The 21,339-nt window shown below is 57.7% G+C and overlaps 3 protein-coding genes across 10 annotated transcripts in view; 1 reads left to right on the top strand and 2 right to left on the bottom strand.

The window, feature by feature from the left end:
* Positions 1–4,941, top strand: part of ZBTB46 (zinc finger and BTB domain containing 46) — a 53,016-nt gene extending 48,075 nt beyond the window's left edge. For all 8 annotated transcript variants that reach the window (XM_077187245.1, XM_054644243.2, XM_054644242.2 and 5 more), the window contains one exon: positions 59–4,941. In XM_077187245.1, coding sequence (XP_077043360.1) covers positions 59–445 — 387 coding nt within the window. In that variant the 3' untranslated portion in view covers positions 446–4,941. The remainder of the gene's footprint in view (positions 1–58) is intronic.
* Positions 4,942–6,257: 1,316 nt separating this feature from the next.
* On the bottom strand, positions 6,258–10,052 carry SLC2A4RG (SLC2A4 regulator). The gene is made up of 8 exons (XM_077187402.1): positions 9,898–10,052; positions 8,822–8,964; positions 7,980–8,089; positions 7,653–7,897; positions 7,192–7,292; positions 6,826–7,084; positions 6,585–6,664; positions 6,258–6,503 (listed from the first exon to the last, which is right to left on the bottom strand). The coding sequence occupies exons 1-8, from the start codon at positions 9,997–9,999 to the stop codon at positions 6,392–6,394; spliced, it is 1,152 nt and encodes a 383-aa protein (XP_077043517.1). The 5' UTR covers positions 10,000–10,052; the 3' UTR covers positions 6,258–6,391.
* A 4,280-nt stretch (positions 10,053–14,332) lies between these two features.
* LIME1 (Lck interacting transmembrane adaptor 1) lies at positions 14,333–21,159 on the bottom strand. Its single transcript, XM_054644251.2, has 7 exons — positions 20,958–21,159; positions 18,726–18,979; positions 16,914–17,058; positions 16,386–16,434; positions 16,213–16,297; positions 15,660–16,072; positions 14,333–15,428 (listed from the first exon to the last, which is right to left on the bottom strand). The coding sequence occupies exons 3-7, from the start codon at positions 17,027–17,029 to the stop codon at positions 15,042–15,044; spliced, it is 1,050 nt and encodes a 349-aa protein (XP_054500226.2). The 5' UTR covers positions 17,030–17,058; positions 18,726–18,979; positions 20,958–21,159; the 3' UTR covers positions 14,333–15,041.
* Positions 21,160–21,339: the final 180 nt, after the last annotated feature.

Below are 21,339 nucleotides of genomic sequence, written 5' to 3'. Positions count from 1 at the left end.
AGCAGCCCTCATTCCACCTCCATTGGCACTCACCTCTGTGGTCTTTCTTCTTCTCCAGGTCCACAGCAAAGATAAAAAATACGTCTGCAAGGTTTGCAACCGGGTGTTCATGTCAGCAGCCAGCGTGGGGATCAAGCACGGCTCGCGCCGCCACGGCGTCTGCGCCGACTGCTCCGGCCGCGGCATCGCCGGGCACCTGGACCACAACGGGGCAGAGGGCTCCCCCGAGGAGTGCTACCCCGGGGAGGGGCCGTACATGGAGGATCCAGATGACATCAAAGTGGAAGGAGACGAGGAGATGGGAGACGACGACGACATCAAGTGGAAGGATGACGTGGGGATGTCACAGGATGATGTGATTTTGGATGATGACAAAGATGTCGACTCCCCGCAGGAGCAGGACAACTCTGGGGAGAACGACAAGGATTTTACCTGGATTTCTTAGGGATTGTTTTTTGTTGTTTTTTTTTTTTTTGTTTCGCTCTGTTGTTTGTAGGGGGAGGGAGGGTGGGGAGGAAGGAGTATGTTGGAAAAACTAAGTAGCCTTGTTGTCGTCCATGTGTGCAAAATAACTCTTGTGTTTTCTAAACAAGTCCTTCTCTGTTCCACTCAGACACTGTCTTAGCAGGGTCGCTTCCAGCGGCACGACTGACTTCGCCTTCCCCCTTTTCCCTTTCCCTTTTCCCCCTGTGACCCCCTGCCCATGGCCACCCCTTCAGCCAAGCCAGCCAGGCTGCCCAGGAGGGAGGTGGTCTCTGCAGGTGTGGGGAGGCTGGTGAAGCATGAATCCTCCTCCCCTTCCCACTCCAAACCGAGCACCGGGGAGGTCTTTGTGTCCAAAGCAGGTTTGTTGGTTGGTTGGGTTTTTTTTACACCTTGTCTGTGCTAAAATCCCAGCAGCAGTGGAATTTCAAGCTAAGGTTGTGAAAGCAGATGGATGGATGTGTTGGAGGGCTTCCCCTGATGATACAGGCCTTTTGCAAAGTTATTTAAAGAGTTTTAATTATATTTTATGGAGCCAAATAGATCAAAAGGCAAGTCAGACTACAGCCTTACGAATACTTCTCTTGGATTCTTAGCTTCCAAAAGAATCACCATCAAAAACAGATTGTGACTTTTCTTGGACCTCCTGGCATCTTACCCACATCCTGTCTTCCAGCCTTTATCATCCACAAGCACTGAAACACATTTGTGCTTCTGGAAGCACCTTTTGCTCTAGAGGACACAATTCTGTACCTGTCATTCTTCTCCACAAAGATCTTCACTTTTCTCCCTTTGCTCAGCTGCCTTTTTCACAAATATATGCAAACTGTCGCAAAATGAAGGCATTCAGCCAAGTGCAGGATGAGCTGGGGAAGGCGAGAAGCCGAGGTGAGGAGATCCCAGCAGGGTGAAATCCTGCTGCTCCCATCCCATGGACTTTTGTGGGGCCAAGATTTCACCTGGCTACCTTGTTCTTCCTTGCCAATCTCAACATTCTTGTTGATCATGGGTAGGTCTAACACCTACTTAATTCATGACAAAAAACATCAGCTTTAGTTGCACTGGTTCCACGTAAATTTTCCAATAAACCATTTTTTCTTTAAATAAGAACCAGGTTTCTCTCCCAGCATCTCCTCAGACTCTGTTGGGCTGTTCCAGACAGTTGGATTCTCCCTGTTCATATCGGCCACTGTTGCCTTCTTTCAGTGACACCTAAATAACAACAGCAACAGCATATGTTGGAATTGTCTTGTTCCTGAGAAACAGCTTGTTCTACCTTCACCTCTTTGCTTCTGGTGCTTTTTAAAATAAATTTTTAAAAAAAGCTGAAGACCTCACTCCATCCTTGCCATCAAGCAATTTTTTATGATGTCTGTGACTGTGGTACCTTGAAACCTGCCACGAAAGACACCCCATTGCCAGAAGCCAAATGACTCAAGGTGCTATTTTCCTTCCTGCAGGCCTGGTGGTCCGTGAGGAAAAGCGTGGTTCCACCCAGCAAAGGAATTAAAAGCAAATTGTACAATAAACCCCCATGAAGCAAATAACCTGAAAGGATTTAAGCCACTTGGTGCCAGGATTTCATGGAGCGTGGTGGGAGCCTCGATCCTGGCACCTGCAGGAGCTGGGATCTCCCTCCCTTCCCTCCTTCCAGCTGCATCCTGGGTTTATGGCATTCACTCTCTTTCTCTGCTCCTCAGCTCCTTGCAGACATTCACCACCTTCTCTCTACATCCAGTTCAGCCTTGCTTCCATTGGGAGCCTCCAGGCTCCTGCCCCATGGATTTGGGGATGTTCAGTGCTGTGGGAACACGGATCTTTCCTAAAATCCTCCCTGTGGCTCAGTGGGGCCACACCAACCCTGCTGCTGCTGCTGCCCCTTTGACTGGATGAGTTAGTGGCACTTGTTGCTTTAGGCAGTGAGCACGGATAACCCTCTTCTTTAAATATGGGAAGAGCAGAGCAGGTCATGGAAGAACATTTTCTTAACTTGTAAAAATCTCATTTTGCGTTTTAATTTCTTTCTTTCTCTTCCCCTATTTAAAAAGCTGTAAAAACCCACCCAGTATGTCACAATTGGACCTTTATATACCCTTTTCCAATGGCTTTGGGGAATCCCAGAGAGTGAGGAGGCTGTTCCCTTATCCTGATTTTGGCCCCCCCAGAGTGTGGGCTCTGTATTTATTGTCATTTACCCTGTAAATAGGGAGGGGTTAGGGGGTGCCTGAAATCCTGAATGTGCAGCCTCACCTGTTGCATGTAGTCAAATACATACAGTACTTAAAAGATTTATCTTTAGCTTTGCTTTTTATATGTAAAAATCTATTTTAAAGAGAATTTTAAAGCCTAAACAGTTCAAACCCCTGGGTTTGTGTCACATTCCAATGGCCCATCCCCTCCAATGCTGGTGTGTGCATCCACCTTCTGAGGAGGAGCAGGTGTGGGCCAAGCCCTCCTCTTCCTCCCTGCCCTTGGGTGACTCAATTTTGCCATCAGAATTACCATGTGCTGAGCTTTCTTCACAATCCCCTTGGAAATATTTTATTCTTTTCTTTCCTTATTTTTATTAAAGGTGGGCAGAGAGCCAGGTAGCGCTCAGGAGTGTTTCCAAATTGTGTCACTTTGAGGCTCTTTGAACTGAGGATGCAAAAAATAAAGCAAAAAAAAAAAGGGAGAGAAAAATAGAAAATCCACATAAAAACTAACTTTTCCCATGTCATAACCTCCCATGTGCTTCTGTCCCACTAACACACACCGTGTACCAAATAAAACCCTTCTAACACCTGATGTCTACTGAAGTGCTTTGTTCTGATGGAGCTGTGCAGAGTTGGAAACACAGGGATTCATCTTTAACCTTCCATGCTCCGACTTGGGTTTGAAAAACAGGAATTTGGGCGTGTTTTTTATGCTGAAACTTTATAAACTTCATCAGTCACTCCAGGTGATCGCATCCCTCCAGCTTCTCTCCGGGGTCGCTCGGATATACTGCCTATGCAAACTTCTGCTCTTGGAGATTTAAACAAAACCCCACTAATTCTGCCTGTTCTGCATCTTGTCTTTGTATTTCCCTTCAGGGCTTTCTATACTTCACTGAGGTTCCCTTTTTTTAATTTTTTCTAAATATATATATATGTGTGTGTATATATATACAGACTTAGTTCCACAACAATAACTCCCGTAGAGGTAAAACATGGATATACTCCGTCTTGAGAACTTGCAATTCATTTTTTTAAAGCATTTGTACATGTAAATGTTCCTCCTTGAATTCCTTGATTACCCTCATTTTTTATTTTAAATCTGAGTGCCAGGAGTAGAGAGCGGAATGGGGCAGAGGGCGTCGTCCTGTCTGAGCCCTCTGGAGAACATCCCAGGGATCCATGGACTTGGAGAACATCTTAAAGGATGGAGATAAACAAGGTCCTTGTGTTGATTTGGGATTTCCAGAAATATTCTTGAAACCGTGAATTCCCCAGTTTTATGGTTTTTAAGGTCACCCCAAAGCCTCACTCACAGCTGCAGAGCGGCTTTGTGGGGAAGCAGAGGGGGATTCCCTAATGAAGGTTTGCAAAGTGATTGTCCTTTCCTTTTTCTTTTTTTTTTTTTTTTTTTTTCCTTCTTTAATCAAAAATCTGGTTTTTGGACAACAAAATGAGTAATTTTTGTCCAGAAGGAAACCCACTCCAGCATTACTTCCCATTTTGTTTTTCCTCTCCCCACTCCTGCCTTTAAACACTCCATTTCCCCCAGGCAAAGCTGTGGCTTTGGGGTGGGTGGCTGCGTTTGGGGGCTGACCCTGAGCACCTCCCCTCAAAGCTCCCCCTTTTGCACATCACCCTTGAGGAAAGAAACTCCATGAAAACAATGCAAAAACTGGAATTTTTTGCAATATTCTGAAAGATAATCTAATTTTTGCTCATTCTGTGACACATGTGACTCCTACAAAAGCCATAATTAATGGTTCCTTTGATTTTGTAGATCCTGAGTCGTGTTTTGAATTTCAACTTTTTTTTTTTTTAGTCCCCCTAGTCAGAGTGCTGTGTGTATGCTTTCATATATATTTATTTTTCAACGTGCTTTAAACCTGTCTACAAAAATAAAGCTGAACAAACACAAAAAGGATGGTGTTTGAAGATTGTTGATTTTTTTTTTGCTGGGAATATTCTATATTATACTGACTTTATATTAATTATTATAAACCTGTGTTTGTATTGAAGATGTGTTTAATATTTTGGGGAGGTTGAGGAGATTTCGTAACCAGAAGTCAGTGGGAGAACATGCTGTGTTGTACTGATTTTCTGTCAATGTAGTTTCAGGTAAATCTGATTTTATTTTCTAGTTGCTGCCCAGTTCCTCACCTGCCGGGGGCTGCCCCTCGGATAGAACCTTTGTGATGGGATTTAGCTTAGACATACCTGCAAAAATCAATCAGTTCAATAAATTGGGAAATTGCTGCTACAATTTTGTCTGCTTTTTCTTTTCTTTTTTTTTTTTAATATGTAATTATTATTATTTTCTTCCTTGCCCTGTGTGGAAGGATGGGGCAACATGGGGACCAGCAGGGATCCCTGCTCACCCCCAGGCTGGGGGTGCTGCTCCCTCCACCTTCCCCTTCCCCATCACAAACAGGCACCTGTGGCTCATTCCCTTCCTCCCTGCTGCCTGATGGTGGCAATTTCCTGATTTTTTTTGGGCATTATCTGAAATTAAAGTAACTCCCAGGAGGATGCACAGGGTGATGCCATCCCTGGGGGATGTGGGATGCAGGAGGGGGGTGACAGCAGTGGGTCTGGGGGTGCCAAGGGGCCCGGGGTGCCCACCCTGCCTGTCTTAACAGTAACTAAAGAACAGGAATCATTAAAAAAAAAAATCCAAGTATTTATTTTTTTTTTCTTTTGGATCTGATACATCACATCCCTGGAGGGGACAAGTGGGGGCACAGCACCAGCCTGACCCATGGGGCCCAAGCAGTGTCCAACCCTGCAAGGGGGGACCCTGCAATGGGGGGTCCCTGATGCAAAGGGAACCTTCCCACAGGGCAGGAGGGTGGCAGGGCCACCACCCCCCTGTCCCCTCCCTGCATGGGGAGAGGAGCAGGGGGGCATGGCCTGGCCAAACCGAGCTGCTGCCTGGGCTGGAGAATGACAGGAGCAGAGGGGAGAAAGGGTTTTGAGGGGAAAATGGGGTTTTTTGGGGGTAAAAAAGGGGTTTAAAGTGAATTAAACCCCTTGAAACCCGCCCAGGGCTGGAGGCACCCCGCGGCCCGCGCGCTCTCGTGCTGTGGGAGGGAGTAGGTAAAAATACGAATTTTCATATATTTTATTTAAAAAATAAAAACCACACGAAGGAAAAAAAAAAATAAAAGTAAAGGAAAACAAAAAGACCCCTCTTTGTGCAGTTTGGCTTAGTGCAAATGGGCGCATTCCTGCAGGCACTTCCCGGGGCATGGCCCCGGCGGGGGCTCCCCAAAACGAGAGAGAGAAATGACATTACAAAGAGTAAAAACCCCCCTGGGGGGGCAGGCGCCCACCTCTGCCCTGGGCACTGGGGCTGCCCCCCGGGAGCAGGCGGGGGGCAGGAACAGACACCCCCTTTTCCAAACCCCCAAAACCGGCCACAGGCACAGCTTATTCAGCCATGGGGGGGTCCCCAAACCAGAGTGGGGAGGGGGCCGGGAGCAGCCAGACACCCCCTGCCAGCCCCCCCCCGGCAAGGAGCGGGGTCGGATCGATGGATTTAGCTTATTTTCAAAGGGAAAACAAGGCAGGGGGGACAAGCTCCGTGGCAGGGGGGGCTGTGTGTGTGCATAAAGCTTTCGGGGGGCCGTTCCCTGAGTGCGGGGGGCGGCCGGGGGGGCGCGAAGGCACCTCGAGTGCAAAATGTGCAAGAAGGAGGGAGCGGCGGGGCTCCGTCAGTCGAGGAAGCGCTGGCACGCCTTCTTCCAGCGGCACGCCGTGCACCACATCTCCCGGTGCTCCATGCCGTACACCTTGCGGCACTTCTTGGCCTCGCCCCGCGGCCGCCTGCGGGCACAGGGACAAGTCACAACCGGGGACACACGCGGGGGAGAGGGGACGGCGTGGGGCACGATAGCAATGGCTCACCTGGGCACGGCCGGTGGCTTGGGTGGTGGCGGGGTGGGGACAGTGGGGGACACGGGTGGCCGCGGGGGGGTCCGGCAGCCCTGGAGAGAGAGGACACAACCCTCATCAGACAAGGTGATGAGGGAGTGCAGCAGGCCCGCCTCCATCCCCTCCCTACCTCCATCCCTGTGCTCACTTCATTGCTGTCCCTACCTCCATCCCTGTGCCCCATCCCTGTCCCCCTCCATCCCTGTCCCCCCACCTGGTACGCGTGGTCGGTGTGGACATGGCAGCGGCCGGGGGGCCCCGGGGGGCTGCAGGGGGAGGCCAGGGCCAGCTCGAGGATGGGCAGGGCCGGCGGCAGAGGAGCCTCGGGGCCGGGGAAGGCGGGAGGCACCGAGGAGGTGGGAGACACCGGGGTGAGGCTGGAGAGCCCGTCAGTCAGCGCCTCCACGTCCACGTCCAGCTCCGTGTAGTAGAAATCCTCCTCACCATCGCTCTGCTCCAGGTCGGCTTTCCGGCTGCGGGGAGAGCAGAGGCTGGCTGGGACACTGTCCCCCAGCACTGCAGCACCCTGCAGGGGGTACCAGAGGGTCTGGGGGTGACCAGGGGTACCCCATGTGCTTACCCAAGGTGCATGGTTCGGATGTGCTTCTGCATCCCTGAGGAGCTGCTGAGGACTTTGCCGCAGCTCTTCCACAAGCACTTGAACATCACCTTGGTGGAGTTCTGCAGGAGAGAGGTGTGAGGCTGGCAGCCCCATCCCCATCCTCATCCTCATGCCCAGCCTCATCTCCAGCCCCACTGTCATCCCAGCACAAATACCATCCTCATTTTCATCCCCAACCTTACCCCCATCATCACCCACATCCCCAAACTCATCACAGCTCTCATCCCTATCTCCAACCTCATCCTCTTCATTCCCACCCCAAATGACATCCTTATTCTCATCTCCATCCTCACTCTCCCCATTCCCAAACTCATCCCAACTGTCATCCCCATCCTTAACCTCATCCTCTTCTTCATCTCCATCCTTACTATTCCCAAAACCCAGCTTCACCCCCATCATCATCCCCAGCTTCATCCCACCTTCCTCTTCCGTGGGGTGGGCTCTCCAAAGACGAAGTGGGTGCCGTCGGGCTCATCAGGGCCCTCATCTGGGAGTGGGCCAGGCAGGAAGGTGCTGGGGACGTGGCTGGAGAGGGGGGGTGAGGGGGTGGAGGGGGTGGATCGGTCGCTGGAGGGGTCCCAGCTCCAGTCCCCGCTGGTGTTGCTGCTGCTGCTGCAGCTGGAGGACATGGCAGGAGCCTCCTTCCAGACCTCACTGCCAGGCTCTGGTGAGGAGGAGGAAGAGGAAGGTCAGGTCCTGCTGTGGGACACACGTCCAGGGATGGGGGGACAGGGACATGCTCTTACCTGTGGCATGAGTGGCCGGTGGGTGCCCAAGCACCAGGGGGCTGGCGGAGAGGCTGGTGAGCACCGCAGCTGCCATCACCTCATCAATGCCTGCCTTGCCCGAGAGCTTCCTGCCAACAAGAGCACAGGGGGCTGTGTCAGGATGGACAGGCCCCTGGGACCCTCTGTTACTTTCCCTCCCCCACTGAGGTGCCAGGACCTCCCACCCACAGTGGCCTGCACCCACCCCAGGGTGGTTTGTGTGGGTGTACAGGGGTGGCACAAGGTCTCAGTGGCCCCACCATGTTGGTGGCATCACCAGGTGGAAAGGCACCCACAGGTGCCCCACACCCTGCAGCATCCCAAGATGCTGCTGATCCCTCCAGGGATCATCCAGCAGCTGGCTGGAACTCCCCCAGGCATGGCACAGGCAGCAGTGCAGGCAAGCTGCCAAAATGCCACTGCCTGTGGCATGCAGGGGCAACCCTCCATGACTGTGGGCAGCACTGTGCCAGAGGGTACTGGCAGCTGCATCCTGCCTAGAGACACAGGGATGGCTTGCCTAAGGCCAAACAGCTCCTTGAGGTGGGAAAAAACTATAAAAAAATTTAGATTAAAAAAAAAAACCAAGAGGTCAAGAGCACCCAAAAGCATTTTGCAAACAGATAACCTGGTGATGCTCCCAGCTGGGAGTCCCCGGAGCTGCCACAGCGGGACAGCCTCTCACCACGGGGATCCTGGCATGGCCAACAGCGGCCAAAGTCCTCCTGCAGAAAGAATCCCGGCGCCGGCGGGCGGGTGTCGGCCGTGCCGGTGTCCCTGCCTGTGCCGGGGCACGGGGATGCACTGCACGGTGTCCCTACCTGTGCCGGGGCACGGGGATGCACTGCACGGCCGAGTGCAGCGCCAGGCAGCGCTCCAGCCCCGCGTCCAGCGCCCGCAGCACGGCCTCCTCCTCCTGGCGCGACGGCGGCTCCCCCAGCCAGCCCTCGGGTCCCAGCGGAGCCTGCGGGAGACACGGCAGCGGGCAGCAGGGATCCCCCCGAGCACTGGGGTCCGCAGGGATCCCCCCGAGCACTGGGGTCCGCAGGGATGCCCACGGCCTCGGTGGGATGCGGAGCTGGGTTTTGGGGAGCTGGGTTTGGGGAGCTGGATCAGCGCCTCCGGGCAGGGCTGTGGTGGGACCCTGCCAGCCACTCCCCCTGGGGTAAATCCCAAGTGGATCCCGCCAGGTCGCAGTGGGATCCAGCCAGGAGTTCCTGAGCACTCTCCAGATGCCCCTGTGATGCCGCTGCCAGCACCATCACCCACTGGCTGAGCATCAGCAGGGATCTCCACAGGGCCAGGACCTGACACCCTCCTGGCAACGCAGCTCTAAGGTGGCAGCACCTACATCCCACATGCCGGTGTAGATCCGCACCTTGTGGATCCACACCCCAAGTTTTTCCCGCTCTGAGCGGATCACCCGGGATCCAGCGGCTATCCCAGCGCTGGGAGCGCACTCGTGCCCGCCAGGCCAGCCCGACACCGGCACCCGCTGCCCGGGCTCCGGCACCGAGCGGATCCCGCTCCGGGGAGATCCCACGGGATCCAGCACCAAGCGGATCCCGCTCCAAGCGGATCCCGCACCAAGCGGATCCCGGCCGCTCTCCCTGGGGCGGGGCCGGGCGGGTCCCCGCGGCGGGAGATCCCGGGAAGATCCCAAAGCGCTGCGATCCAGGCGAGACGATCCCGCCGGGGGCGCGGCTGCTGTGACCCACCCCCCCCCTCCGCGCCCCGCCGCCACAACCCCCCCACTTCCCGCCCCCCAAAGTTTATCCCATCGCGGCGCCATTTTACCGGCGGGGAAAGTTTCGGGCGGGCCGCTGTCAGCTGTCACCGCCCCCCCGCCGCCTCCCCCGGATCCCACCCCGGTCTCCGCCGCCGCCCCCCCCGGTACCTTGGCGGGGTCGGCGCGGGCGGCGGGCGGCGCGGTCGGCGGCGGCGGGCGGCGGCGGCGGCGGGCGGGCATTAGGACCGCGGGCGGGCGCGGGGGGTCCATGCGCGGAGCGGCCGCGGCCCGGCGGGGGGAGCGCGCTCCGCCGCGCGCGGCCCCGGTGTCGGCGCCGGCCGGGCCACGCCCCCCGAGCGCCGCGCCATTGGCCGGAGCGCGCGGGCTGGAACGCGGCCGCTGCTCTCAGCGCCGCTGATTGGCCGAGGCCCGCTGCCACTTCGCTCGCGGCGGCCACGCCCCCGCCCTCGCGAGCCGGCCGCGCCCCCCTGGCCGGCCGCGCCACGCCCCCGCCGGCAGCGGCCATCTTCGCGCGCCCCGCCCTCCTGCCGCGCGCGCTGCCCGCGGGACCCCCCCAAAAAACAAAACACCCCCCCCCCCAAAACAACCCCACCCCACCTCCGCCAGGCCGCCCGGGTCACTCCCGCTCACCAATGAGTCCACGCCGGCACCCCCGGGGCCGCCCTCAAGTCACCCCCGCCTTTTCCCGCCAAACTCGCGGGGCTCCCCAAAAGTCGCGGAGGACCCCCGAAAGTTGCGATTTTGTTGTTACGGCTCGGGATTCTGGGTGCTGCCCAAATAAACGCGGGGATGCCGTCACCGCGGAGCATCCCGCAAAACTCCCAACGGCTCCTGCGGACTTACCCGGGTGAAACACGCAGCGTTAAAATTTGGGGGATTCGCTCCAAAGTGATGACCCCCGCCAAATTATAGGGCTGCCGATAAGTTACAGGGGTTCTTCAAACGTTGCAGAGCTCCTCACAAAGTTATACTCCCCAAAACTTGTAGGTTTCCCCCAAAGTTCTCTCCGAAGTTTTAAATCCCCTATAACTCGCCTGTAGGGCTCCCCCATCAGCTCTAGGGCTTCCCCAAAAGTTATAGTCACCTTCTGCTAGAAAGGGGGTGTGGTCTGGACTTTTGGGGTGTGTGCGCCGTTCCCAGTAGGAAAGAAGTTGGAAAGAAGTCCCTAATTCCACCGTCAGTCCTGCCCACCACGAGAAATCACTGCCAACCCCCCCCCCCAGAATGGCGGGGCTGGGTGTGAGTGGGCTGCGAGGGGTGCAGGAGGTTCTTGGGGTGCTGAGAGGCATGGGGGTACACTTGGGGTGCGTGGGCTCCATGGGGAGCGTGGGCTGCCCTGGGCACGTGGGATGCATGGAATGCCCTGGGTGCACGGAAAGCTTGGGGTCCGTGGGCTGCAGGGGTTCTGGGGCGCCCTGGGTGCCTGGGCTGGCAGGGGGGACCTGTAGGGCAGGGGGTCTGTGGGATCCATGTGACACATGGGGTGCGGGGGGTTTTGGGGTGCACGGGTGTTTGGGGGGCTCGGCTGGTGCCACCCGCGTTCTGCCCCTCACCTGCCCCAAAACCCGCGGGGCGGCTCCGAGGCGCCGCCGGGTCCTGCCCCTGCTGGACCGAGCAGCCCTGAAGGCCGGGACAGAGTCCGTGCGGCTGTCCCGGATGGCGGCCCCCGCCTGTCCCCCCCCGCCTGTCCCCCAGCAGCCCCGGGCCGCCTGGCACGGCCGATTCCCGCGGCTCGGGGGCTGCGGGGTTGCTGGGGTGGCACCCGGGATCCCCTGCCTGGGGAGGGGACGTTCCCAGCCTGGATCCTGGGGCGCTCGGCCACCCCCCGTTCCCCACTCTGCTGGAGGTGGGGCTGGAGGCGCCAACCCCGAGTGTTTTCCGAGGAGTGAAAAAAGCAACAAACCGGGAAAACCCCGCCCCGCACCCGGCCAAGCGCCCGGTGCCTCCCCGGCAGGGCCGCCCGCGGGGTGTCCCTGCCACGGGAACGGGGTTCAACCGGGAACCGGGACACCCCCGGGGCCCCAAAACCAGCACGGGAGGGGGAGCACAGCCGCAGCAGCCTTTATTCCCCATCTGCCCCGTCCCTGGGGAGTCCGATCCCGCAGCCCCCGCTAGCGCAGCCCCGCAGGAGCCGGTGAGGCCCGGGGGAGGTTCCGCGGCCGCCCCCGCTCTGGTTTAATGGTTAACGGCGGCCGAAGCGCAGAGCTGGAGGCTCCGGCAGCTCCGCTCGGTGTTGTGCAACTCCACGAGCATCGCCCACCCTCGCACAGGGTGCCACCAGCCCCACCCCCGGCCCGGGCAGGGGGGCTCGGCACGGGGGCATCCCAAATTTAAAACGTGGTCATGGCACCTCCTGAGTTGGAAAGGCCGTGCAAGGATCATTCAGTCCAACTGCTGGCCCTGCACAGGACTCCCCCAGGAATCACCATCCCTGGGAGATGCCCCCGTGGTACCCGGGTGCCCTTGCCGGGGTTTGGCTGCAGACTGCACCGATGTCCCTCGCACAGGGGGTCGTGCAGAGGGATCGCGGCCGTGCCCGCTCTGCCCGTGCCCCCCTGGCTGCCCGCTGGGGCTGCGGGGCTGCCGGGGGACGGGGCCACACGGGGGTGAGCTGCAGGGATGGGGGGAGCTAGGTGGGGTGCGGAGCTGCTCGGCCGTGGGGCGGGTTTGGTGGAGAGCCCTGGGCTGCCGGACAGACTCAGAACTGCGCGGGCTGCGGAGCCCTGCGGGGTGCAGGGACATGGGGATGTGGGTCCTTATGGCACAGAGCGCCCTGCAGCGCCGTGCAGGTGTCACACGGTGCGGGTGTCACACAGTGCGGGTGTCACACGGTGCAGGTGTCACACCATGTGGGTGTCACACTGTGCGGGTGTCACACCATGTGGGTGTCACACAATGTGGGTGTCACACGGTGCGGGTGTCACACGGTGCGGGTGTCACACCATGTGGGTGTCACACAGTGCAGGTGTCACACGGTGCGGGTGTCACACGGTGCGGGTGTCACACCATGTGGGTGTCACACAGTGCAGGTGTCAGTGCAGGTGTCACACAGTGCAGGTGTCCCACTGCAAGGGTGTCACACAGTGCAGGTGTCACACCATGTGGGTGTCACACAGTGCAGGTGTCAGTGCAGGTGTCACACAGTGCACGTGTCACACAGTGCGGGTGTCACACCATGTGTGTGTCACACAGTGCGGGTGTCACACAGTGCGGGTGTCACACCGTGCAGTGTGTGATGCTCCTCGCTACATCCCACAGCGTGCAGGATTAAGGACCTGCAGCCCCGTTCAGCCTCTTAGGGCGCTCTCTGGGCTCCTGCTCGCTCCCTGTTGTGGGAACGGCATCGCTCAGCACACCCGCGCACACTCACTCACACTCATGCACACCCGCGGACACTCACTCACACTCTCGCACACCCGCTCACACTCTTGCACACCTTCTGCTGCTGCTGGGGGAAATTGGAGACCAAATTTGGCCGCCTCAGCCCCTCCGCAGCAGGATCTGTCCCTTCCCTGGTGCCATTCCGAGCCTGCCTTTCCCAAGGGAGGTGGCACCGTGGTCCCCACACCCCCACGGGCAGCGCGGGGACCGGAGTGAAGCCCCACTGATCCCGCACGGAAATGATGCTCCTGTGCCTGGCAGCGCAGCCCAAAACAGCTCCCAGGGGTTCAGGAGGTGCAGGATGGACCCAGCCGCGTGTGCTGCGGTGCTGGGGAAGGGGAGCAGGGGCAGGATGCGGCCGGGGCAGCGTGGGGGAGCCCACGCGTGCTTGAGGCAGCCTGGCAGCAGGAAGAGCGCGGCAGCAGCGGCACCAGCCGCGCTCTATCAGCGCCCTCATCTCGCAGGGGGATGGGAGAAGCTCTCGAGGGCGGCTGTGGTTTGGCGTCGAGAGCAGGGCTGACGACGAGCTGGGGTGCCTCCGGCTCTGACACCTCCAGCGGGGTTTGCTGAGCGCTGCGTTTTCGGTTTTAATCTCTTCACCTGCCGCGGTGCAGGGGCACAGATGCTGAGGGGAGGCGCGGCGCTTCCTGCCGCACAGCCTGGCACGGCACGGCACGGCACGGCACGGCACGGCACGGCACGGCACGGCACGGCACGGGGGCTGGGGCTCCGCCCCGCTCCAGCCACACCAGGCCATCGTGCCACGAGGTCAGGCAGCCGCTGGCCATGTGACAGGGACACCGTCACTGCCACCGCGGTGTCCCTTGGGGCACGGATGTGCAACTGCACCGGGGAGGAGAGGAGGGGAGGTTAAGCTCTGGTACACATCCAGCTCAGCCAGGCTTTTTTGGCACACGGAGGCTGCAGGACCCACAGCAGTGATGGGGAGGTGAGCAAGGAAGCAAATGCTGAGCAAACACAGCCTGGTTTGTGCCGCAGCCCTGTGCGGGGCTCTGCTCTGGCACAGATCACCCCATACAGCAGCTCTTGGTGGCTGTGTGTCCCCATTTCAGAGGTGCCAAACCACCCATCCAGGGCGGGTGCACTCACTGTCACATCGTGCTCAAAGCTGCTCTCTCAGCACCAGTTGCACCAGCAGCAGCAGCAGCAAGAGAGCCCAGAACCAGAGATTTAGACTCAGTTTAAGAGTGTAAACCTTCTCTCAGGCTTTTAATGGTGACCCATGGAGACACCCTTGCATGGGTCTGAAAGGGTGGGAATGGAGGATGGAGCAGAGCCCACAGCCCACACCAGGGAAATTTCTGTGTAATCCTGTGCAGGGTGAGGAGATGGACTCAATGATCCCTTGTGGGTCCTTTCCAACTCAGGATATTCTGTGATTCCATGAAGGCACAGGGCTGACCCCATCTCCCCATAACAAGGGATGTTCGGTGTGTGAGGGGGGCAAAGCTTCTCAGGGCTTCCTGGGGGCTGGAGGGGGCCCTGGTCTCCCCCAGGCAGTGTGAGGAGGACAGAGACCCTCAGACATGGCAGAAACCTCTTGATGGGGTCTGATCCTGCAGCCCAAGGCATGGGGCTGGCTGCAGCCCCGTCACCCCCCTGCCCCAAAACGTGACTGGTCCCCACCCTGTTCCCATCCTGGTGCCAGTGCCAGCCCTGACTCACTGGGTCCCACCCAGCACCCCCAAACTGCCCATCCTTGGACATCCCACCATCACCAGCTGGGCTGAGATGGGACAACAACACTGGTAGAAAAGTAACAGAAAATATATACAGAGAGTGAGTGCAGGGCACAGGTGGGCACAGGGCTGCTGGCACCTGTCCCTTTGGCACCCAGTGGTGTCCAGCCAGGTGGGTCCCCCCTGTGGCACTGCCCCTGCTCCTGGGGGCTATAGGTTGGTGATGTAAACCTGCAGCCCATTGGCTGCTGTCCGGGCAGAGCCTTTCTGGGACCCCCCTGCCCAGACATCCACCACACTCTCATAGAGGTTCTCGGGGACACAGGGCTTCCCTGGCTTGTCCCGTTTCGCTGCCTTCTTCCAGTTCATGTCCACAGCCTCATAGTCAGGCTCGGGGCCACGGGCCTGAGCAGTCCATGCTCTGTCATTGATGGATTCATAACAGGGGTCAGGGGCACCTGGGGCTGCTGGGGCCCCCTCCTGCTGGCAGGGGGGCAGCCACCCAGACTCCCCCTCCTTCACAGCCCTCGGGGTTGATGCAGGGACCTGGGATTTCTTCTTAGTGGCTTTGCACACTGTCGAGTACATCTCCTCCAGCTGCAAAAAGAAATTTTTTTTTTTGGGTGGAGGTTTGAGGGCAATCCCTGCCCACTGCAGGGTACCCTCATGATTTTGTCCCCCCTCATCTTCTGACAGCCCCCCCAGGAGGATCCTGGCAGTGGATCCTAACTTATACCCTGCTCCACACATGGGCACAGCCAGGAGAGAGGGAATTGAATGACCCCCCACCCCCATGTGCCCCATCCCTGCTGTCCCCCAGAGCTGTACCTTGGCATGAGGGGCACTGCCTGTGCCATCCCAGCCGTGCTGTGCTCCAGAGGGTCCTGCCACAGCCCCATCCTGCACCTCCACCGGCACCACCTTCCTCACTTTATGGACACAGGCGTAATCAGCTGCCCCGTGCACAGCCCGTGGAGGGGGCAGCTGGGTGCCAGCTGGCATGGGGGGCGCCGGGGTGCCCTCCTCCCCCACTGCCAGGCACTCATAGACAGCGTCTGGCGCTGGTTTGCGCAGCGGGGTGAAGAGCAGGTTGGAGTAGGTCTGGTCGGGGGCTGGGGAGGTGGCCGGGGGCTCAGGGACGGGGATCTGGGGCAGCTCACGGTGCAGGAGGCCAGAGCTGTGCAGGGATTCACCCCCAGAGGCCCTGGGACCTGGGAGATCCAGGCTGGCTGGACGCTGGACTGTGGGAGAGAAGAGGAAATGAGGGCATGCAACAGGCACCAAGCCCTGTGCCAGCACTGTGACATGTCTCTCTGTGACATGATGGGCAGCTGCCAAGGGCCACCAGCCCCTCGGGCTCCCCCTGCTCCAGGGCACTCACCATCTCTGACCTTCACCCGGTACAGCTCGTGCAGCTTCGTGTCCGACTTGCTGAGTGACCGCAGCTGTGTCTGGCAGAGCAGGGCCTGCCCGGGGAGGGACAGACACCCTCAGGCTGGGCTGGGAGCCCAGAGCACCCCCAGGGCTGGTCCTGCCCCCAAGATGTGCTCTTACCTCATCCACGAGCTTCACCCCGTCCGGAGCCACCTTCTTCCTGCCCCTCCTGCAGGGAGAAGTGGGGCTGAGCCCAAGGCAGATGGCAAAGCCAGGATGAGGAGCAGGTGTCCCAGTGTGGCACTCCCAGACCCCACATCCTTCCCCTGCCCCACAGCAGGCTCTGTGCTGGCTGGGGACACCACAATTGCATCCTGCACCCCACTGAGCTGTGCAGGGCACCACTGGCACCACCCTTGGCATTGCCCCTCCTGCTCTCAGCTCAGCCCTCTCTGGGCTGCTCCTCTGAGGATTTTTGGGTGTAGAGGCTGTTCCAGGGGCTGGGACACACAGGGATGCGGGATCAAGCCAGGTGGAGCTGCACTGGGGCGCAGGTGGGGTTTGGGGTGAGCAGAGCAGCAGCCCCGTGGTCCCAGCTCAGGATGGCTGCACACAGAATCCCCATGGGCAGCCACCAAATGCCACCGAGGGGTCCCCAGCCCCACCCAGCCCCAGGAGGGAAAGGGAGGAGCTGTGGGCAGCACGTACCGTTTGCAGGCAGCACACAGGGTGCCCAGGTAGACCAGGCCACCGAGCAGGGCCAGGGCAGTGCCAGCTGGCAGCAGCTGGGTCCCTGCTGTCCCCTCGCCGCTGGCTGCAGCCATGGAGGAGCTGCTGGCAGCACCACTGAGCTCTGAGGAGAGAGAACACGAGCTGGAGTTCAGCCTGGAGCTGCTGGGCTCGCCATGGCATGAAATGGTGACCCCCAGGGCTTAGGGGACCCCTGCAGCCGGGGGTCTCTCTGGATGCTCTGGATGGGGACATTTCACCAGGTGTCCCATTTTCTGGCCAGCAATTGCTGTCCCCAGGGTCACTGTAACACCTCCAGTGCCCAGCCCCGTGTGGACACTTGGCAGTGGGTGCTCTGTCACCACCAGGGAAAACTTCAGATTTTGGTTCCTTTTGAAGAAAAAGCAATCCAACAAAACCAGTGGGATTCAAGCTCACAATTTGCCACTGAAATGATGAAAAGGAAATGCCCAGGAGCCCTGAAAACCCTCTGGAGGCACCCTAGGAATGACAGAGTGCTTTCTGGGGACCCTGGGACACCAACCCAGGCTGTGGGATGGGGGTGACACCGATCCTGAGCAAGGGGGAGACCAGAAAGAACAGGCAGTATGACTCAACTTCCTGGAAACAAGGGGACCTTCCGCATCTCCTTCCTCTGCCTCCTCATGCCCTGGCCTCAGCAGCACACACCAGGACACCCTCCTTCTGCAATGGATGCACACATTCCCTGTGCCACCACAACCCCAGGTCTGCAGTCACTCTGCTGTGACACCAGAGCAGAAAACTCCCCATCTTCCCACCCCTTTCCTCTGCCTAAAGCTGTGCCTTGCCCAAACCCAGCCCTTGTCCCTGTGCTTTCCTCAGGGCAAGAATCACCCCCTGCAAACCGTGGCAGGGGCAGGAGAGTGTCCTGACACAAAGCACGGGTGCTCCCCAACCTGTCAGGATCACCTCCTTCCCCAGGAGGCTTTTGGTGACCTCTGTCCCATCATTCCCATGTCCCGCCCTCTGTCCCGCCATCCCCATCCCTGCTGTGCTGCCAGCACGCTGCAAACCCAAAGCAAAAGCTGACACCCCTTCAGCGGTGGCTGCGGCTCCCAGCTCTGCACAGCTCAGCTCTGTGCACCCTGCTCTACAGAAAAAGGCTGGCCTGTCACCAGCACCCAAGGAATGCCTGATCTGAAAGGAGATGGAGGCAGTTCCTGGAGTAAAACACAGCTTCAAGAAGCCGTGGTAGCTGATCCAGATGGGGCCAGCAGTGGGGTCCCTGGGCAGAGCTGAGCAGGATCAGCTTCCACCAGCACAGATGGGAGCCCAGAGATCCTGAGGGACGTGCTGAGCACCTCTTACTCACCCTCTTGCATATCTTCATCCGGATGACAAAGCCCAGATGAGCTCTGGTGAGAAGCCACCCTGCCTTGTGTAAATCTCAAAAGCTACTGCAGGCCCACAGGAGCTCCCCTCTCCCCTGCACCTTGGGTCACACAGCATCTCTGGCACATTTTTACCCCAATAACCAGAAGGTCTCTGCCCATTTGCAGCACCCTTTTATCTGTGAGCATCCTTTTATCTAAGAACTTCCCATGCCTTTGGAAACTGCCCTGACTGAAGCATGAACCCTGGAGAGCAATTATTTCAAGGCAAAAAGTGAGACAGAGAGGTTTTAAGGACTAACCAGGCTGGACAGACTGGCTTAGATCAGAGCTGGGAAGGGGAGGCTGTTCCCTTTCCAACGTTTTAATTAGACAACACAGCTTTTCTGTCTGAGCATACTTTAATTATTGGGATTACCTGCAACAGGGCCGGTGCGTTAGACAGAGCCTGGAGCTCCTCGCTGGGCTCGTTCAGCTCATTAGAGGCATGGAATCATGGGCTGCAGGAGCAGGGCAGAGCTGAGCAGGCTCTGGAGTTGAGCAGACAAAGTTCTAGCGAGGTTTGATGGCCAGGAGCTGGTGTAGTGTTGGAATCGAGGTGGGAGCTTTCAGCATGCTGAGGCAGGCACACACACGGGGCAGCTTATCCCACAGCAGGGGGATTTTCCATCCCTGAATTTTGAAGATTGAAAGGAGAGACTTCCTTGAGTAGGAATGAAGGCAGAGAAATTCTTCTGGCCTATTTTCTGTAGAGCAGGTCGGTGGCTGCTCCAGGATTTCTGAGCAGTGAAACTGTGCTGTGCATCCTGCTCAGTGCTCAGGCTCAGCAGCCACTGGGAGAAGCCACTTCTTGGGACAACACCTTGGGTCTCCCAGAGCCACAGATTTGCGAGCAGAACCCCTGACTAAAGACACCCAGGTAGGACTGAGCAGGTTTGCAAGGCAAACTCTCAGCCAGACCTTCTGCAACCTGCACCTGGATTTCGTGCCGATGAAGTTATCGATCTCCCTGCCCTGGGGCCGCTCCCCGGGGCTCAGCAGAGGCGTTTCAAAGGCGCCGGCTCTGCCAGCCCAGCCCAGCCCAGCCCAGCCCCGGTGGCTTTGAAGGCGAGGGCGGTCACGGCCGTTGCGTACGTGTGACAGCACCCACAGCCCTCGGAGCAGGGATCTCTCCCCTCTGTGTGTGACACCCCAGCACAGGCACCCTCGAGGCAGATGGGTTGTTACTCCAGGATGTGGGAGTTTTTTGTGAGTCCTATGAAAGGTGCAAGTTTGTCATCTGGGCTTCCTGAAAGCAAGATTAAATTCACTGCAAAACCAAGTGCTGCTGGTGATGATTCTGCCTGGCCCCTGATTCATCTCCCCAGATAAAACCACACAGTCTTCAGTGCAGGGTGGCAAGAAAAAAGTCTGCAAAGCTACTCAAAGCCTATTTGCACAAAACCAAGAGGAACATTTTGAGCTGATTTCCATCAGCAACTGTGCACACAGCTGCAGCAAACTCTGCTCAGGTACCCCAGGGAGTTGTGCTTCAAAAAAGGCCCAAGAAGCAGAAGTAGATAGATTTCTTTCTTTTCAATTACAAAAAGTGAAAGCTCTGTTTACAGTCAGTCACAACACTGAATCTGCCCTGGACCATGGGGTGCAATTAGTGAATTTTAAGACTATTTCAAAAAAGCAGGCATGAGATCTTACCCACTTTGCTTATCTCCGTAATGAGATTTCATGGTCAAATACCTCTGGGGGCTTTTCATTTAGAAAGTGCCAACCATACTTCTAAATGCCAGACCCAAATGCCTGAAAACTTGGATGCAGACTTCTAGCTGCAGTTCTGATCACTGCTCACATGCTGGAGTGGCTTTTGAGAAAATACAACTTTAAAACTTGAGTGACTGTCAGCCCACACCACAGGGCTCTGCTTGAGGCTGACCCCATTTCAGCGCTTTTCTTTCTTCCTGCCCTTTCCTGGTTGCTGAACACTCACTTGGGCAAAAAAATGCTCTTTAAGGCAAGAATAATCTCAAGAGGTTTTCTGCAGAGCTGAGCCACAGCAGGAGACCAGCAGAGAGCTCGGAGCTGCTGTTTTGGGAAGGCAGATTCCAAACTGCAGCATGGCTGGATGAAGGAGATGTGTCTTCTCCAGAACCATCTGCCTGCCACAGTGGTTTCCTTTGCCACACATGCACTACTTCTACATCATCTTAGGTTTTCTGTAGACAGCATTTCTCATTGCACACACCAGCAACACTCCTGTCCCCCTCCCCACAAAACAACTGGAAATTTCCACAATGCCATGCACCTCTGAATTGAATTCATTCACCCAAAAGCAATTGGCTCCCACTCAGCCTCCAGACTCCAGCCATGGGATCCCAGCAGCATTGCCAAGCTCCATCACCTTTTCTTCCCTCTCAAGCCCAGCTACAGAGCACAAAGCATGAAATGACACAGCTTGGAGCCCAACTCACAAAGCTGAGCCCAGCTGAGGCTTCCCAGAGCACAGCAGGGCAGAGCAGGAATCCTACCTGTCCAGTCTGTCCAGCCCCAAGAGCATCTCTGACAATGCTGTATACTTTGGGGGTTTTAAGGTATTTCCCCCCCAGTTTAGCTGCAGATTCCTCATTTCCCAGGCAGGAAAGCCACCACCACTTACTTGCAGGAACTCAAAATCTGGTGAGTGTGGAGTGCAGGGATCCAATCGTGCTCTCTTCCCCGCCGGCCAGCCTGGAGAATTTCATTTCTTACCCCACAGCAAGTTCCAGTCAGGGCTTCCTGCACATTTCCAACATCCCAGTCTGAGCTCTCCTGCTCCCTGAGGAGCAGCCGGCTGCGAGCACACACAGAGCACACCCACCACAGCTTCCTGGCCCCGGAGGTGGTGGCTGCACCCCGGGGTAGGCTGGGTCTGTGCTCGCAGCCGGGGCGGGAAGCTCAGCACACCCGAGCAGCCTCTGCCGCGCCCGCTCCCCGCCCGGCTCCTCCCGGAGCTCAGGGCAATGTAAGGAAAGAATGGGGAGCCGCAGATCATCATTACC

Source organism: Agelaius phoeniceus, chromosome 17, assembly GCF_051311805.1.
Source record: "Agelaius phoeniceus isolate bAgePho1 chromosome 17, bAgePho1.hap1, whole genome shotgun sequence".
Lineage (NCBI taxonomy): Eukaryota > Metazoa > Chordata > Aves > Passeriformes > Icteridae > Agelaius > Agelaius phoeniceus.
This window is presented reverse-complemented; position numbering and strand designations above follow the sequence as displayed.

Bases quoted from the DNA above. Each gene is read 5' to 3' on its own strand.
- SLC2A4RG (XM_077187402.1), bottom strand. From the start codon at position 9,999: ATGGACCCCCCGCGCCCGCCCGCGGTCCTAATGCCCGCCCGCCGCCGC. The intron at 8,090-8,821 runs GTAGGGACACCG...TCTTGTTGGCAG, and splicing joins ATCCCCGTGCCCCGGCACAG to GAAGCTCTCGGGCAAGGCAG. The intron at 6,504-6,584 runs GTGAGCCATTGC...CTGTGCCCGCAG, and splicing joins AAGCCACCGGCCGTGCCCAG to GCGGCCGCGGGGCGAGGCCA.
- LIME1 (XM_054644251.2), bottom strand. From the start codon at position 17,029: ATGGCTGCAGCCAGCGGCGAGGGGACAGCAGGGACCCAGCTGCTGCCA. The intron at 16,435-16,913 runs GTACGTGCTGCC...TTCTCCCTGCAG, and splicing joins CTGTGTGCTGCCTGCAAACG to GAGGGGCAGGAAGAAGGTGG. The intron at 16,073-16,212 runs GTGAGTGCCCTG...TCTCTCCCACAG, and splicing joins CCGGGTGAAGGTCAGAGATG to TCCAGCGTCCAGCCAGCCTG.